The sequence below is a fragment of the Thermobia domestica genome, chromosome 13 (genome assembly GCF_964235325.1).
Source record: "Thermobia domestica chromosome 13, izTheDome1.hap1.1, whole genome shotgun sequence".
NCBI classification, from domain to species: Eukaryota; Metazoa; Arthropoda; class Insecta; order Zygentoma; family Lepismatidae; genus Thermobia; species Thermobia domestica.
Genome location: NC_137466.1, coordinates 43,156,679 through 43,173,728, shown reverse-complemented (window position 1 = coordinate 43,173,728; position 17,050 = coordinate 43,156,679). Strand labels below are relative to the sequence as shown.

Below are 17,050 nucleotides of genomic sequence, written 5' to 3'. Positions count from 1 at the left end.
ACATATTCGACTAATTCAGAACGGCAGCCAGAGATGTTATTTTTCTCCTTCTGTATGTGTATATAATGTATGCGCTCTTTGTATAATTTCAGCCAATATTAGCTTATCTTTTACACCCTTATTTTTACTTGATATTATATTAACAGGCGAAAAACCGAGATAATTGTTTGGTCTCTGAAATAACTTTCTGTTAATACAATAGTCTCAACTATTCGGCCTAATGAACATATCGAATAACAAAAAAGCATTCAATAAATACTCACTTCCTAAACCACCCATTCATAGTATTAAAAACATCATTTTTGTTCAAAGACCAGGTCTTACTTATTTTGTCTACCTCTTGGTGCAGGCCTGTACTTTAATAAGCCTTTCTTGTCTTGTACCATGCGTTTTAGTAATTTATTATAAAAAAAGAAAATGCAAAAATGAAAATATGTGCATTATTGTACATATTTTAAGTCACATCTTTAAAATAACTGAACATTAACCAAAGAAAATGTTTTGTATACCAAAGAAAATGTTTTGTTTACACAAATTACATGTCCTTATTACATCTGTCTTAATTTTATTAAAAAGAAATATTCTTACAAAACTAAGCCGCATAGTACGGAGATCGGACACTAGCGACCCGGACAGTCGAGGGTGCTGCAATTCTTTCGTTTTTTTCTTTCATTTTTAACTGGTAGAAATAAGTTGTGCACGACGTGCAGGAACTTTGCTGTGTTCAAGATGTTATTTTAGTATTTGCAAAATTATGTGGAAGTTTTTCGAAATTTCCAGTGCCTATTTTCATATTTTAGTGCCTAAACATCCGGGTTCTAGTAGGTACATAAATCTATTTGTATAAAAGGTTTTGCGCCCAAACGTCTCGCGCCCATATGTCATGGACCCTCACCATCGGAGTGCTTGTTTCAGGTGAGTCCTCTTGCCTCTCACCATCGTGGTGGTTGTTTTAGGAGAGTCTAATTGCTTCTCACACATCTCCATTGTTTACTGAAACAAATGTTTAAAATGGTGCCCGTTTTCTGCAATACACATTGCAAGAGTTACATATACAACGAGTCGCAGTCCTTGCATCATAGACGGTAACTTAAATGATAAAGAATGAATTGCAAAAAATAGTCAACATTTCGAACGATTTTCTTATTTGTCAACGGTGTCAACGGTGCAAGTCTGAGCGAGTTTTCAACCAAACGGAGGAAATGGATCATCTCAACCGAGCCGATGGCTCACCTCAAGCGAGCTCGTTCTGGACATCGGCTCAGTTGAGCCGAACCGAACTAAGGTCGTTAGAAAAATCCCCTGTCTTTTATCGAGACGCGACTAGATGCGACCACTGTCCCCTCTCGTGAGCAACACGAAAGGAATTCCGCATTACTGTTTACATTTCTCATGACTTTCGCTTTGCAGTGTACTCAGGCCAAAATTTCAAAACGAATTAAAACGAGCTGAGCAAGCAAGCCATTTATCAAACTTGACTCGAGTAGAAGCTCGAGTTCATAAATAGTTATTCGGCTCAAAACTTGGAGCTCGACTCGTGCCCATCCCTAACCAGTGTATACCCATTTTGATTTTGTTGTCGATTACAGCGTCATCTATCACGCAACGAAAAAAAAAATGTTCAATACAAATGTTACGTATTTTTTAACGGAGAATCAGAATATGCAAATAAAAAATTAGGGTTTCTATTTACAATATCAAAGTAAACTCTCCTCTCTTCCCCCGTATCATAGGATGTCCCCCTTGGAGACGAACAACTTTTGTCACAACTTTTTAAAATCCGATTTGTAGTTTTCAAGATACTCCCAAAAACAGTTTTAAATGCCTCACCCGGTATATCCTATACATTTATCTATATACTGTATTAAAATGCTAGGCTTATATGTTTGTCCCTAATGATAGGTTTATATGATTGTCTCCAACGATAGAATTACATGTTTGTTTCGAATTCCTATTGACAATGAGATCTCGGTAACTACAACATCCTAAAACAGGTCGTTTTAGCTGGTCGATTGCAAATTTTGTGTAGATTTGTCAGTTATCTTTAAATATTTTGAGAGAGGGACGTTAAAAGAGGGAATCCCTATGCCACATTTTAAGGGTTATACTGGGAGTTTTGAAATATGAAAACACAGAACGTCATAGGGACCGCGATGGCTCAGTGGAAGAGCGTTTACCTCTGGTGCGTGGGGTCCCTGGTTAGATATAACCTCCCGCCAAGTGAGCTTGGTAGTAGACATACAGCGTGTGCGTGGGTTTTCTCGGATTTCTCCTGTTTCCTCACACTTTCTTTATTCCATCATTTCATTCCTTTCATCACCGCCTCCCTTAGGTCGGTGCATAATCGTGGAACATTAAACTGGATACTTAATTTAATTCAATTTCATAAAAGATCTTATCCTATGAACTACACATTCCAACAAGGATATTTTGTATACGGGGTTAGTATATCTCTCTGGCGTTTGTTTCATGGCCAATGACCATTTCTCCAGATTAAGATGAACCTGTATTGATGGAGTGTGTTTTCCAATGAACACCACATATCAATGACAATATAACTCATTGTGTGTATAGGGCTCCCCGCTGGTCTAGGGGCCAGTAGTGCTGTGCGATATCCGGGTTTGAATAGCGAAAATCGATATAGACAAAATATCGAAACTCGAACGATATATCGAAAAATATCGAAAATCGATATATCGATCCGAAAAATCCATATCGATATTTTGATATTTAAAAATATCGATCGATACATCGAAATATCGCTAGGCCCTAGTGGCCAGCATGTGCGCCTTTGGTGTACGGGGTCCGGGTTCGTTTCCCGGTTGGAGTTCCTTTGTGCCATTTTAACTGTCCTCGTAGTTTCTGTGTTCATGTCCCTGTCGTATCTGGATTACGCCGTGTAGGTGAGCTGTGGCCTTCGGGTCGATTGTCCCGGTTGGGACGAAAATAATAATAATAATAATAATAATAATAATAATAATAATAATAATAATAATAATAAACAGCTTGGTCTATTGGCTAGCACGCTTGTCTTCGGTGCGCGTGGTCCCGAGTTCTATTCCCGGTGGAGGTACTGTTGAACAAAAAAGTGGTTCGGATTCCACTAAAATCAGTAGGTCCACGTCTCCTTTAGCCGACATGGCATATGCGTGGGACGCTAAACTCAATCAAACCAAATCATTGTATGTATAATGTATTTTCTCATTAGACAATTAACATACTTGAAATCTTTTTAATGTTCAATCTATAATGTTTATTATTGTAATACTAACATTGTTGGTAATAAACTTTATTTCATAACTACTACTGAAAAGTAGGGTCGAATAAGCATGTGCAAAAATACGTAAAAGTTAATAAACTGCCTCTAAATATCGATATTAACTCGCGTCATTAATTTGTATTGTTTCTCATTAAGTTTACTTTGTGAAAATTAACCGTAATTGTCCGCAAATAGGGGTAATTGCGATCAAAACTGTTTTTATTTATTTATTTATTTATTTTTTATTTTTATTTTATTTATTTATTTATTTATTTATTTTTTATTTTTATTTTATTTATTTATTTATTTATTTATTTTTTCTTTCTCTGATAACCGATATTGTTGAATAATCTTTCTTATTGATTTAGAAAGTTAATGCCATATTCAAATAACCAAATCAATGTACACTGACGGAAATGGAAATCCCAACACCAAGAAGGAATTATGATAGGTAAATGAAACTTGCACAGACTAATCATGTATATGTGTTATTACATTGATTCAAGTTTGAAGTACAGAACATACAGCATGCAGCTGCACCGCCAGACGTAAGCGGACGATATTCGTCGTTAGTATTCAGTGTAGTCAACGCCTTGTTGAATGCAGGTGTCCACTCGAGCAGGAAATCGATCATAGAGGTGTCGGATGTCATCTTGTGAGATTGCGTTCCACGCCTGCTGCACTTGCATGGTCAGATAGGCGATGGTCGTTGCTGGTTGAGGATGGGTCCGGAGGCGTCGTCCAATCATGTCCTACATATGTTCTATTGGAGACAAATCGGGAGATCTTGCCGGCCAAGACAGCACGTTAACATCTTGAAGAGCACGTAGAGTTGCAGCTGAGGTATGGGGATGAACGTTATCTTGTAGCAAAATGCCACCTCCCATGCCGTTCATGTACGGGTTCGATCACCATTGTAATATAGTCGTGCGCTGTCATAGTGTTAGGAATAATCACTAGTGGGGTTCTGTGATCATCGGCGTCGGACCGGTATGACGACGACTAATGCAGCTTGGAAACAAGCGTTCAGCAGGCTGCATCTTGACTCGTGTACATCCATCACTGGTTTCGAGACAAAAACGGCTCTAGTCCAGAGTTCCATTCCGCCCTCCAATGGGCTCTCTCGCAACACCACTGTAGACGGTTTGACGGTGGATCGGGGTAAGCGGCAAACACTCCACAGGACGTCTAGAGCGGAGCCCACAATCAAGTAGACGATTCATAACAGAGATTTTGTACTGACACCAGATGAGAATTTCGGCTGCAGACGCCCTCCGATCCGCCAAGGCCATTCTGCGAATACGGCGATCCTCTCTTCCTCCGATAGACCGGGAAGGCCCGGAACCTGGTCTTCTGGCAGTAGTGCCTTCCCGGGGCCATTCCTTCCAACAGTTGTATACGGTGGAGATGTCTCCACCGAACCTTGCTGCGATGTCACGAAATAAAAATCCACCCTCTCGCAGCCCTACCATATGGCCCCGTTCAAACCGCGTTAACTGCCGATAAACAGTTCGTTGTAGTTTTCGAGGCATTCTGTACACTCGTAGCACGCGTTACCGTAGACTGGCACAATGACACTAATGCTTCCCATCAGCGTGGCACGTGTCTAATGGCTCCACCCATTCCTCATTTACTTGGCCGCGCACGCACGTCCTTGAAGTTGTGAACTTGTAACTGGTATCACTGGAATCAGTGGCGTACGCAGGGTGTGGGTCCTGAGGGTCCGGACACCCCCGAAATCCCGAATTTTTTGCAAATGTAGTCTACTTTTAAGGGCAATTTTAGAAATTTTTATATAATGTAGCCTCAAATTGTATTTGGACCCCTCTCCCTAAATAAATCCCGAAGCTCCACGGCTCCGTCATCATTGGTTAGCGTCCCATAAACCGGTTCCAAAACGGTAGAAACCAGCACTACAGCAGAAGGAGTTCCTCCTGTGTATTTGGTGGACTGCTCGCGGTATCGTGCATCGGGAACTGCTACTAGCTGGTCAGATCAATGCAACTGAGTGCTGTCAGCAGTTTAGCCGTTTTCAAGAAAAACTCAAAACTCTCAAGCACTTCTGAATAGCAAAGGGGTCCTACTGTTACTGGACAACGCTAAGTTCCACGTGACTAGGATGACCCGGGACACCATTCTACGCCTTGCATGGGAAATACTGTTGCATCCGCCATACTCCCCGGGCACTGCACCGTCCGATTATTACCTGTTCCATTCCTTGGACAATCACCTTCGAGGACGCCACTTCAAATCCCTAGTAGAGGTGCAAAATGCAATCAATACCTTCTTCGCTTCACAGCCAATCAAGTTCTACCGCGATGGAATCCATGGCCTTCCAGAACGTTGGCAGAAGGTCGTCGATGCTGATGGGAACTACCTTTAATCTTCCAGGTACGTTTTAGGTGTCATATCGATGTTCGAAAGTGGTGGGTCAAAAAGCTACGGAACTTTCTTCGTTACCTTTATAGTTCAAGTCTTAAGTGGCATTTATTTAAAACAGAACGAAGAAATCTGAATATCTCTAATGCTTGGCAATTCTTGAAATGAAAGGTACGTTACGTTATTTCATAAAATACCATAGTTCTGATGTAAAATATTATTGATGACATCTAAATATCCTAAAAGTATAACGAAATAATCCCTAAAACGGAGACATCAATGTTTGGAATTCTTGAAACGATTTAGGCATTGGACCACAAGGATTTGACTTAATATTTCACTAAAGTTTCAAACTACATTTGGCAATGAACAAACTGCCTTCATGTGCAAATCTATTTCATTAAATTCAAAATAATTTTACATGATTTTCACAATCTTGTAAATTTTATTCTCTAATTCCTGAAAATAACAATAGCAATAATAAAACTATCGACTAAATAGATAAATACATAAAGCAACGTAACATAAGGATTCTCAACATTTAAAAAACCACCAGCAAAAGTCTAAAGAACCACATTTTGAGCATGTTCCATCTGAATTCCTTATTGAATTTGTGTCGGTATGTAATACAAATAAAGGTCTGGCACATTTTCGTTAAGAATAGCAAGCAACCACTAACCTGTTAAGATAGCTAGAAGACATATAAATAGATTAAGGAGTGGTTTTTATTCTTAAGGTCAGTAAAGTTTTACACATAAAACAACCTTAAATCTTCTGTCTTTTCCTTCTCGAACATATTCATATTTCCTACATATTCGTTCCAATATTTACAATCTTGTTCCAAAACAATGTACCAGGTAAAATATAAAGTAGTTAGAAGGTCACGAATCCTAATTCTTGTTAATAAACTAGCTCAGACTTATTTTCAGCTCTTTGAAATGGTTATTCAGAAATCAGAAACAAAGAGAAGGACTATTCAAAACCATTCTTTCCACAAATCTCTCAAGAATTTAAGAAGACAGAATGTGGAAATTGAAGTTTACTACCTAAGTATTTTTAATTTTTTGAACCAATACTTACCGTTTCTTATGTCTATCCTAAATCCATTTTTCATTATCACTTTACTACTAATTGTCGTAGACTGAGACAAAACATCATAATTTCTTTCCAAGTTAATAAGAATATTCCACAGATCTGAATCTAAAATCCTGAAAAATCAATATTTACATAAAAATCTACAATAATACTTTCAAACACAAAAGATAATTATTCTTATAATTTTTCTATATTTTATTTTCTTCGTTTTCTTTTTTCTTTTAAAAAAAGAAAAAAAAGCATTTCACTTTTTATTATTAAAATTACAGCAATGGAAATATTAGAAGACAAATATCTAATTATACTTAACATTGTTCTCATTCTTGAAAATCTTTTTGTTTCAAATTCATGTTTTTTGTATCCTGGAGGATACGTATCTGCAGTACTTTAAGTTTGGTTGCTGACTAAATGCGTTACAGTTGAAGCATGCATTAGAGGTACATTGCACAAATTATATGTAAAACCCGATGTTCTCTTTTATCACAAATTGTATCTATGCTTCAAAATTTTCTATATTAAACTACAACTGATTTAAATACAATACACAATGTTTACTAAATTTCAAGACTGGTAACACTATAAGATAACCGCTACACCCACAAGCGGTTATTCTGTACAGCTTTTAGTACACAGTGTGTTGTGCATTGTGTGAAGAATTCACAAATTTATGTTACGAATTTTGTGAGTTACAGTGATTTCAGTGAACTGTGTTCTCATTGTTCGTTATGGATGGTAAAGTGGAGCAGAGAGTAGCCGTCAAGTATTGTGTAAAACTGGACAGAACAGCTACTGGAGACCGTGGACATGATTCAAACAGCTTACAGCAATGATGCTCTTTCTCGAGCGAACATTTTTGTGTGACATCGTCGTTTTCGTGAGGGGTCGGGAAGCGGTCATGGACGACCTTAGATCTGGCCGTCCGGTAACCGTTCGAACTGACGAAAATAATGAAAAGGTGCGGTTAAAGCTGACAAACTCGTTGTCATTCCCTTAAGCTGATTGCAGAGGACTTGAACATAGGTAAGGATTGTTCGGAAGCTCGTGGAACAAGATCTACAGAAGAGGAAGATTTGTACCCCACAGTCTGAGAGCAGAGCAAAAAGAAGACTGAGCGTCATCGTGTCAGGACTGGGTAGCCGAAAATGACACAGAATGGTTTAAGAAAATCATAACTGGGGATGAATCACTCTTCCACGCGTACGATCCTGAGACAAAGAGACAATCGGCAGCATGAATGAGGAAGAATTCCCTACAACCAAAAAACATTTCGCATCCAGAAGTCACGTGTGAAGAAAATGCTAGTAGTGATTTTCGACTGGCAAGGTGCTGTGTATAAAGAATTCATTTCAGAAGGACAAACTGTGAATGCTACGATTTACAGAGACATTTTAGCACGTTTACTGCAGAGAATGCAACGGGTTCATCCGGAGATGATTCATTCAGGTGACTGGCTCTTTTTGCACAAGAATCCACCATGCCACAGAGCCATTGAAGTTCAAACATTAAAAGTTACATATTTCAACCATTTGCCCTACTTACCTGACCTGGCCCCAGCAGACTATTTTTTGTTTCTAAAGGTCAAAATGACGTTGAAAGAACAACATTTTGACTCAATTTCGGACATCCAAAGGGCTGTGACAAAGGAACTCAATACTGTTGGACAAGAGGACTTCCAGAAAGAAATCCAGAAACTATACAACCACGCAACTGCTTGTATAAAAGGGTCATATATTGAAGATTAGCAGCCAATCAATGTGATTCTCTTCTGCATTATTTTCCGATAATGCCAGTCTTAAAATTTAGTAGACACTATGTGTATGCTAACACAACTTTTTCATGCAAAAAAGTTTTCAACGCAGCGAAACTATTTGTATAAACCTATTTTCCAACTATTTTAGTGGGAGAATTACATTAGGATTAGCTTTATGAAAAACGAAGAAAGAAAATAAGAAGCCAATTTATGGATGAGATATACATACCCTGGATTAATCATTAAGCTCACATCCAACTTCCTCGATGGAACGTTGCAATCTTCCATTAACTTATGGAACACTACTATCTCTTGCAAACCAAAATGTCTTAACAAACCTATTTCTTCCTTCTTCCTATACATCCAAGTACCACTTGGCTTTAGCCGACCAAGGAGGACTATATCAGGCAATTTTTCATTCCTAGAAAGATTAATATGTAAAATTAGAATTCGTTAATTTATCTAACAATACTTCACAGATTCTGAATACATTACACTATCATATTAAATACACTTTAATTGTCTGTTGACACTAAGGTAAGTTGCATGTTCGTAAGTTTCTGTCCTTTTATTGTATGGAAAATAGAAATATTAACTTTTTTTTTTTTTTTTTTTTTAATACTATAATCTATGTAAGTGTATTCAATGAAAATTCAAGGAAGAAAGTGTGGCTGGACCGCGAAATGAACCTGGGTTTTCTGTTTATCGTGACTTAATCTCAATTTGCAACTTAAAAAGCCATGCATTACTATTCTAAATGGTTGAGGGGAGATCTCAAGAGTGAAAATAGCATTTGTTTCTTAAGTTGAACGTCCTACGAATATACCTCAAAGTTAAGGGAGAACGTAATGATGATAATGAACGAAATGGTGGAATGAAGAAAATGGAAAGAGGCGGGAAAATACCCCAGAAAACCCATGCACATTGTATTTGTCAACCACAAAGTCCACTTACTGAAAGATGAGATCGAACCAGAGTCCCCATGTACCATTGGGGTGTGAGATCTACCATTGAGTCACCGCGGCCTACCTCTGAAAAATGAAATTAATACTTTAACTTTTATGTCCCACGGTTATGCCGGCAAGGCTGAAGGAGACGGTGATGATGAGAAATTAATAAAATGAAGAAAGTGGGAGGAAACGGGAGATCTCCAAGAAAAACACACACAAGGTTTTTGTCTACTACAAAGCTTACTTGGCGCGGGCTGGCATCGAACCAAGGGCACCATGCACCAGAGGTGAACGCTCTATCACTGAGCCACTGCGGCCCCGCCTACCTCTAAAATTTCATGTCTTGTTTATTACTAATGTTTTGTACTGTACCAGGGACATAACGGCAAAACGAAGTACAAAAGGATGTAGAGAGCAAAAAATGATCCGAGATGAAGAATGATGAATAGCTCGCAGGACGCTGGAATCAAGATTAATGAATGAGTTTCTACAGAAAAGGATCAGTGTCACTTTGTGACAATATTGAGACATATGCAAAAACAGCACTTCTTTAATTAACAGAACTTCCATCAACATTAATTTTGCTGTATTGTGATGTGAGTGATGTTCTTATTTTTTATAGTTACAGAACACAACTAGAATTCACTATTACTATTCTAACTTACTTTAATTTAATATCTTGTAACTTCTTTGCAAGCTTATTTACTGATGCATTAACTTCAATTGCTTTCCATTTAGGTCCTTTGCTTGTTCCAGTGGGCTTCGTAATAGCGGCCATATTATCTAACATAGTTCTAATACCAATAACAGATTTCTTTGTATTAACGTTGAAGGCATCTGCATTCTCTCCAACATCCCTGTTTATCCTAAGAAACAGAGAAAGAAAAAAGCATTACTTATATGTAAAACATACACCAAGCTTCCATTATATATGTAACTGTATAGTACAATAATTGTATTTGGTCAAGTAGTATATGTTAATTAAAAGGAGATCTTATCCAGCTGTCCTTTTATCGCGTTTTACGATGTGTAAGACTAACTTTATTTTATTTAAAAGAAAAGGGAAATCAGAATTGAAAGTAAAAGAATGACAATAATTCCAAAATAAAACTAACGAAAAAACAATATTTAACAAAATAATTTTAACAAAATAAGGTAACAGCTCTTGAACAGTGCATTGATCTTTTAGAAACCTGCAAAATTAATGTCAATGCCAGCTGAATCCTTTTTCTGACTCATGTTGTTCTTACAGTAGACGACTCTCTCTTCTTCATCATTATCATCGTCTTTATACAAAAAAAGATCCTCACTTCCACCAAAGGTATTATTGATTATACATTTAAGAAAAGATTCAACCTGAGTTTGTTCGTTCACTTTCGATCAAGATGTCTTAACTCACTAGTAGACCTATGTGTTTGTAGGCAGTTTCAGAGAACCTTTCGGCTTAACAAAGGGATATAACGATCCGTGCCTTTATTTTATAAGATTCACCCCATTTTTAAGATCTATTTTAAGAGTGGAAAAGTCAGTCTCATACGCCGGAAAATATGGTAATTAGTCAATGCTGGAGATTGAACTTAATCATAGATAGCAATAAAAGTAAAAAACAATAAATATAGTAAAAACTTTAAAACAGATGAAAGCTCAAACATTAAAAAAGTCATGGATTTCATTCCTGGTGAAGATAAGTCATTTTCGATAACTTAGCAACATGGAAAAGTTCGGAAACTACTTGAATGAACATGTAGCGGACTGTAAGTCAACAAAGTCAAAAATAATGGAGTTGGCTGCCGGGTAGTTTATAGTTTAACGTTTCTTTTCAGCACAGAGAATCTAGTTTGACGTAGAATCCGAATTATTTGAGCAAGAATTCAACCAGGGTCTTTAGCGTCAACAAACGTGATGATCAAATATCATTCAGTTAAGAAATGAAATGAAATCTGAGTTTTACGTCCCACGGTTATACCGGCTAGGCTAAAGGAGACGGCGATAATAAGAAATGAATGAAATGGTGGAATGAATAAAGTGGGAGGAAGCGGGAGAACCCCGACGAAACCCACACACACGGTGTTTGTCCCCACAAAGTCCACTTGGCGCGAGCTGGGATTGAACCAGGACCGCACGCACCAGAGGTGAACGCTCTAACACTGAGCTACCGCGCCTCCATTCAGTTAAGAATGCGCAACCTGATTGAAAGCACCATTCTTCTTTTTACATCCCTCAAATGTAATTTACAAAGTAATGAGGTATGCCAGGTTTCCTATAGATGTATGGAGATGTTTAAACGTACCACAAAAAGAAGTATCTACTAAAATCAAAGAAGTAAAGAATGAAAAACCCATCCTAAGCTTTCACATATTTAAAATACACTAAATCTCGTGACATAAAGGAAAGTGAAGTTCACGTAAATCCAATAGTAATACTGACGGGATTTTTTAAACCTAAGAGTCTGCGTTTAAATTCAGACACAAGAAAACTACACAAGAACTGGATCACGATTAATGATAAATTATTTAGCTATTGCAACTCTGATTTTAAGCAATATAACATGATGAAGGTAACTACCACACAGTATCTGACACACCCTATAGTACTACATTTCAAAGGGATTCTTACGCTTAGGACTAAATATGTTTTTACCGTAGTTCTACTCCTCCAAAATACATAATTTCCTTAAGGTAGATCACCACCCGGAAGTCAGTACATATTTCAGCTCGTTCCCTTAACTACTGCGCAGTGAACCGTTACATATTTTAAATATTGTGCTATAAGATAAAGTTATGTTTCAACTACAACACAAGACACTGATTGATTTGGTTGTGTCTTCTGATATCGAAAAAGATAACAAATAGAAGAAAATATTTGATTCGTTTTACAATGAGCGCACAAGATGGCAAATGGTGTTAGATCAATGGCAATTTTATGAAATGTTTATTTGAATGTGTAAAGTACTTTAAAGTAACGATCTTACTACAAAATAGATATATTGTTTGACCGTTTTTCGTGTTATGTTTCACACTTTATTTAAATATTAATTTACATTTAAAGAAATAGATTTTGAGAAGAAACTTGTACAGAACGCCATAATGCGTTGTTCCCAAATTTGTACGTTTAATTTTGGATTCTTGCGTTGCAGTTCGAGAAGCGAAACTTAGCTGTGAATTGCGATAAGGATCAAAAACTAATTTTTCCAGTAAGTATGCAAGTAGACTCCCATGATTACTTCCTTTATTATCTGGCAGCAGTAAACACTCGACACTACCTGGCAACGCCGCACTATTCAAGCAGTTTTTATCATAGCACCGAGAACACCTAGTGATCCACCTTAACATACTACTGAGTTTCAATTGAACTCGAAATATAGTACTGAAGTTTTGAAATAATGTTGATTATTGTTTTTTTCTTTTTGGAGAAATGCAAGTACACCATTTCAGAACATCAAGCAAGCAATTTTATTATCAGTTCATACACAATATTATCTTTTTTTTTAAAAAAAAAGTGTTACAAAAATGTCACAATATGTTGGGAATAGATTCCTAACATAAAACAAGTTTATATGGGCCTGTGGTCGGAAGTGTAGTTTCGGAGTTATAGGGAGACGAAATCGTGAAAAAATGAACTTTAAAAGTCTATAGTTCCACTATAGGACCGATCGTAGTTGGGCCAAGACATCACTGAGAAACTAGTATGTGAAATATCCAAATATCCAACTTTCAGAACCTCCGGTACTTGCACAATCATTTTTAGATAGGCTGTTTGAGAGTACTTCATCACTCTCCATCCACCTCTTTGAACATTGGAGTGCAAGTACTGGAGCATTCTTAAACATGGATATTCGAAAAGTTCACATACCAGTTCCTCATTAATGTCTTGACCCGACTACGATAGGTCCATAGTAGTGGACAAGTTCACTTGCTTCACGTTTTAGGCATCCTGTAACTCCGCAACTATCTATTAAGTTTTGAGCACAGGTCTATATGAACTTTTTTCTTATTTTGATGTGAGGAATTTGTTTCCAAAATATTGTGGCACATTTTTTGTAGCACCCTGTATACGAAATAGAGCCAGTAATCATTAATTGATATCAGAGCATTAAAAAAAAGTAAAACTGGAAGAAAATGAAAAAAAAAAAAAAGTAGTAACGAAATACATAGATGGAAACTTCATTTTACTTTGGAATTAAAATATTGTTTTTCTTACTTTGATTCTATTTTTTCTCTTTCAGCATCTTGTGCGAGTTTTTCAAATTTTTGTTTCTCCTCCTCTGGTAGTGCTTTCCATCTTTCAGCCAGCATACTTCCAACTCGAGTGAAGTCAAGTCCTGGGAACTCTAGCAAAACTACTCAAATAAAAGAATAAAAACAAATAATATCTTTATTTTAAAAAGTACGAGAAAGTATGACAGAGGGACAAGTAAAATTTCGAAACGTTAAATTCAATGAATGTTTTAAGTACTCAATATTATTTTCCCAATTAGTCATTAACGCAACATTATCAATTTTTGATTCTAATCACTATGAAATCGTCTCAAAGTTCTGTACAAATGTATACGTATACCTCAGTATTTTAGTGCTACTCAGTTTATTAAATATGTATACAGAAAGAAAAAAAAGGTGTAACGTTTCTGTACTTGTTACTACTTATGTAGTACATTTAACTTAAATTGTTAACATTTTACTCATTGCTTATTTCTGCTGTAAGCTTGATGCATAATTTGGTTTAAAAAAATATGTTTCTCTAAAAAGATAATTTATCTTTCTTTCTTGTATTGGTCTGAACATGAGACAGGCTTCCTCTTGGATAATGACCTATGTAAAACGAGTATGTTTACGAAAGAGCATTTTCAGAAAAAAATGTTTGATATGAGAAATACAAAAATAAGTTTTTTTTTTCTTTCTTCAAATCTACCCTCTAAAGGTACAAATTCGAAAACAAAATTCAGAAGTAACGAAGTCCGAATGGACCGAGGATCAGATGTGGCATAAATTGCTGAAAACTGATCAAGATTTATAGTGATCTTTGCTATGAACTAATTTGGGAAACATTTCTTTCTTTTACATTAGAATGTGCTCTTTATTCACGTTTAATCCTCACTCGTGGGAAAAGAGATAAAAACGTGCTTTCACAGACTCTGCTAATACGTCATGATAAGACTCCAGCCAATGACAGTGCATGTGCAGACGAAATGAATAAAAATGTCCATGTACTGAGGGTTCAGAGATTATATTTTACGCCTGGGTTCCAGAGCCATGGGCAGGGCTTCTTGAGAGAAGGGGAAAGAGCGATACTTTTGTAATATGCCATTACAGTCTAATGTGATGTTGTTTTTAATAGGAGGGTGCCCGAAATTTTTTGCACCGACTGTACTTGACGTTTAACAAAAAATTTCTGGCTGTTCATATAATTCGTAATTTTGTTTGTTATTCTATATTTCAAATTAACATGGAAAGCTGTAAAATATTCATTAGGAATCATAGTTTTGGGAATCAATATCTTCATTTATATATTAAATTAGTTATAAGTCTTGTATATGGATATGTAAATGGATTATTACAGTTCTTACGGTGTCAGTGCGATCTGAAAATATAGGTCCACCATTGGACGGAACTTTTCCAATAAATAACCAATCTAAAATTCGACAGAATTTTCAGGACCACCCTTCACCTCTCTTTTAGATATCTAGGTCCTTCTGAAATCTAGTTTAATCCAGATTTTACCAAATTTTATTCGTTTCAAAGCCCCACCGCCAAAAATGCTTTATTTTGATTGGAGGATTCACACACGCTATGATGTTAGAGCGCGATTATTCCGGTTCCCTGCCGAGAATATATTGTACAGCGGACCCAGATCTTCCCAGCATATAAAAGGTAGAAATTAGCTGGAAAAACTGTATTAACAAGGTAAATCTAGTTGATAATGGAATAGAGACCATCCAGGAAGCTACGGAGCCATAATTTACTAGATTTTCATAGTAAAAAACCGGACTGAAGAACTGAAATAGGAAGTGTAATTCAGTGACGCCATGTTTTGCCGATATCATTAGTGATGGACAGGTTCTACGAAGTGCATCAGTTTGCTAGTTGTTCTTAAATATCCACAGACAGTTTCGGAAGATTAGTGTTTTCTCCCTTAAAATTTTCTCATCCTAAAATTATTCCTTTTAGAGTTACGTAAGGCCTGCCCCACTGCCGTTTGTGTTCGTGTATGTAGTGAATGTGATGTCTTTTTGTACTTATTTAGTAGTAACATGGCGGTATTTAATTTCTTTGTAGTTAGGATAGTGATCATAATGCACGTGTAAAGTTTCAAGAGGGCTCCTGTCTACTCCCAACTTGGGGGTACGGCTTCCAGCAGGGATGGGTCGAAACTATAGTTGTCATAAGGTTCTTTTCCCCTCAGGAAAGGGGTATATATTTCTCAATAAATAGTTTGGGTATTAACTAAACAGTTTAAGAATGTGATTTAGTGAATACAAGGGCCAGTTGGCCCTGTTCCTTTCTTTCCCTTTCCTTTCGTAACCGATAGAGCCGATTTTAAAGAAAATGGTGAAATCTGAATGTTGTTTATGTGAGTAAATAGTAATGATTAATATGTATTATAACATGTATTAATGTAGTGTGTAGTATGGATGTGGCATGTATGTGTTTGTAATGTAGTATTATTAGTAGTGATTGTAGTTAAGTGATGGAAGAGTGTGTGAAATAATGAAGTATGGACAGTGTATCATTCGTATTCGATCAATAGCTAAACGCAACATATTCGACCTATAGTACAGTGAAACCTGTCAACTTGGCCACCTCTCTAAGTTGGCCACCTGCTTATCTTGGCCTAGCTCGTCTTGAACCTGCATTTTCCCATAAGACATTCGTTACTTACTACTCTATAAGTTGGCCACCTGTCTATCTTGGAAGTTGGCCACACTGAAGCAATGTTTACCCTATGATGATAATGCTAAATTTACCTGCGTATCTTGGCCACGAAAAATACAGTTTTGTTATTTTTCTTAACTGTTTTGAATTCCCATATGAGAGGCAGATGTTCTGTATTTGTGACTAAACTCAAAGAAGCATAGATTCGCACGATTTGTTCTTGGAGGTCAATGGCCAGAACACTACCCTCATAAAAGGGTGGTGAAGGAAGATGTGAATAAAAAAAGCACGTACAGGAATTCAGGAAATGGTTGAACGTATTTGTTTACCCCATCTGTTTTGGTAAAACCATTAGCTATATCGGCTCCTTTCATCAGTGGGAAGCTTTAGTAATTCCGGAAAATTCTCAAGGTTAAAGCTCAATTGTCATTTATTGGCACCTGACTGCATGTCAAAAGGTAGCGGAGGTCTTGAGATATGAATTCCCTCAAGATTTTCTCAAAACATCTTTTGCTCCGAAGGAAACACCTCTGTCATTAACAAGAAGTAGTTAACTACAATATTAGAATGTGCATATCTGCCAAAAAGAATAAAGCAAATATGTCTAGAATGAACCACCATTCAGTAACAACTGAAAAGAAGTCATATAAATTGCATATGAATTTCTCAATTTATAACTTAGCTTTTCTTGTTTTCAATCTGAATAACTCAGTGTGCTATAATATCAATTTCAATAAACTGCGTACAT

At 36.7% G+C, this 17,050-nt stretch overlaps 1 protein-coding gene across 7 annotated transcripts in view; it reads right to left on the bottom strand.

Annotated features, from left to right (window-relative positions):
• The window catches only part of LOC145668121 (PMS1 protein homolog 1-like), a 174,384-nt gene that overhangs the window by 81,737 nt on the left and 75,597 nt on the right, over positions 1-17,050 (bottom strand). For 6 of the 7 annotated variants that reach the window (XR_014127973.1, XR_014127974.1, XM_081735667.1 and 3 more), the window contains 4 exons: positions 13,634-13,772; positions 10,099-10,299; positions 8,713-8,904; positions 6,719-6,846 (listed from right to left, as the gene is read on the bottom strand). Coding sequence is in view for 5 of the 7 variants with exons in the window: in XM_081735667.1 (XP_081591793.1) it covers positions 6,719-6,846; positions 8,713-8,904; positions 10,099-10,299; positions 13,634-13,772 (660 nt within the window). In the remaining 2 variants the exon portion in view is untranslated. Of the gene's footprint in view, positions 1-6,023; positions 6,330-6,718; positions 6,847-8,712; positions 8,905-10,098; positions 10,300-13,633; positions 13,773-17,050 lie in introns of those variants that run through there. The other variant, XM_081735671.1, reaches the window with a different exon arrangement.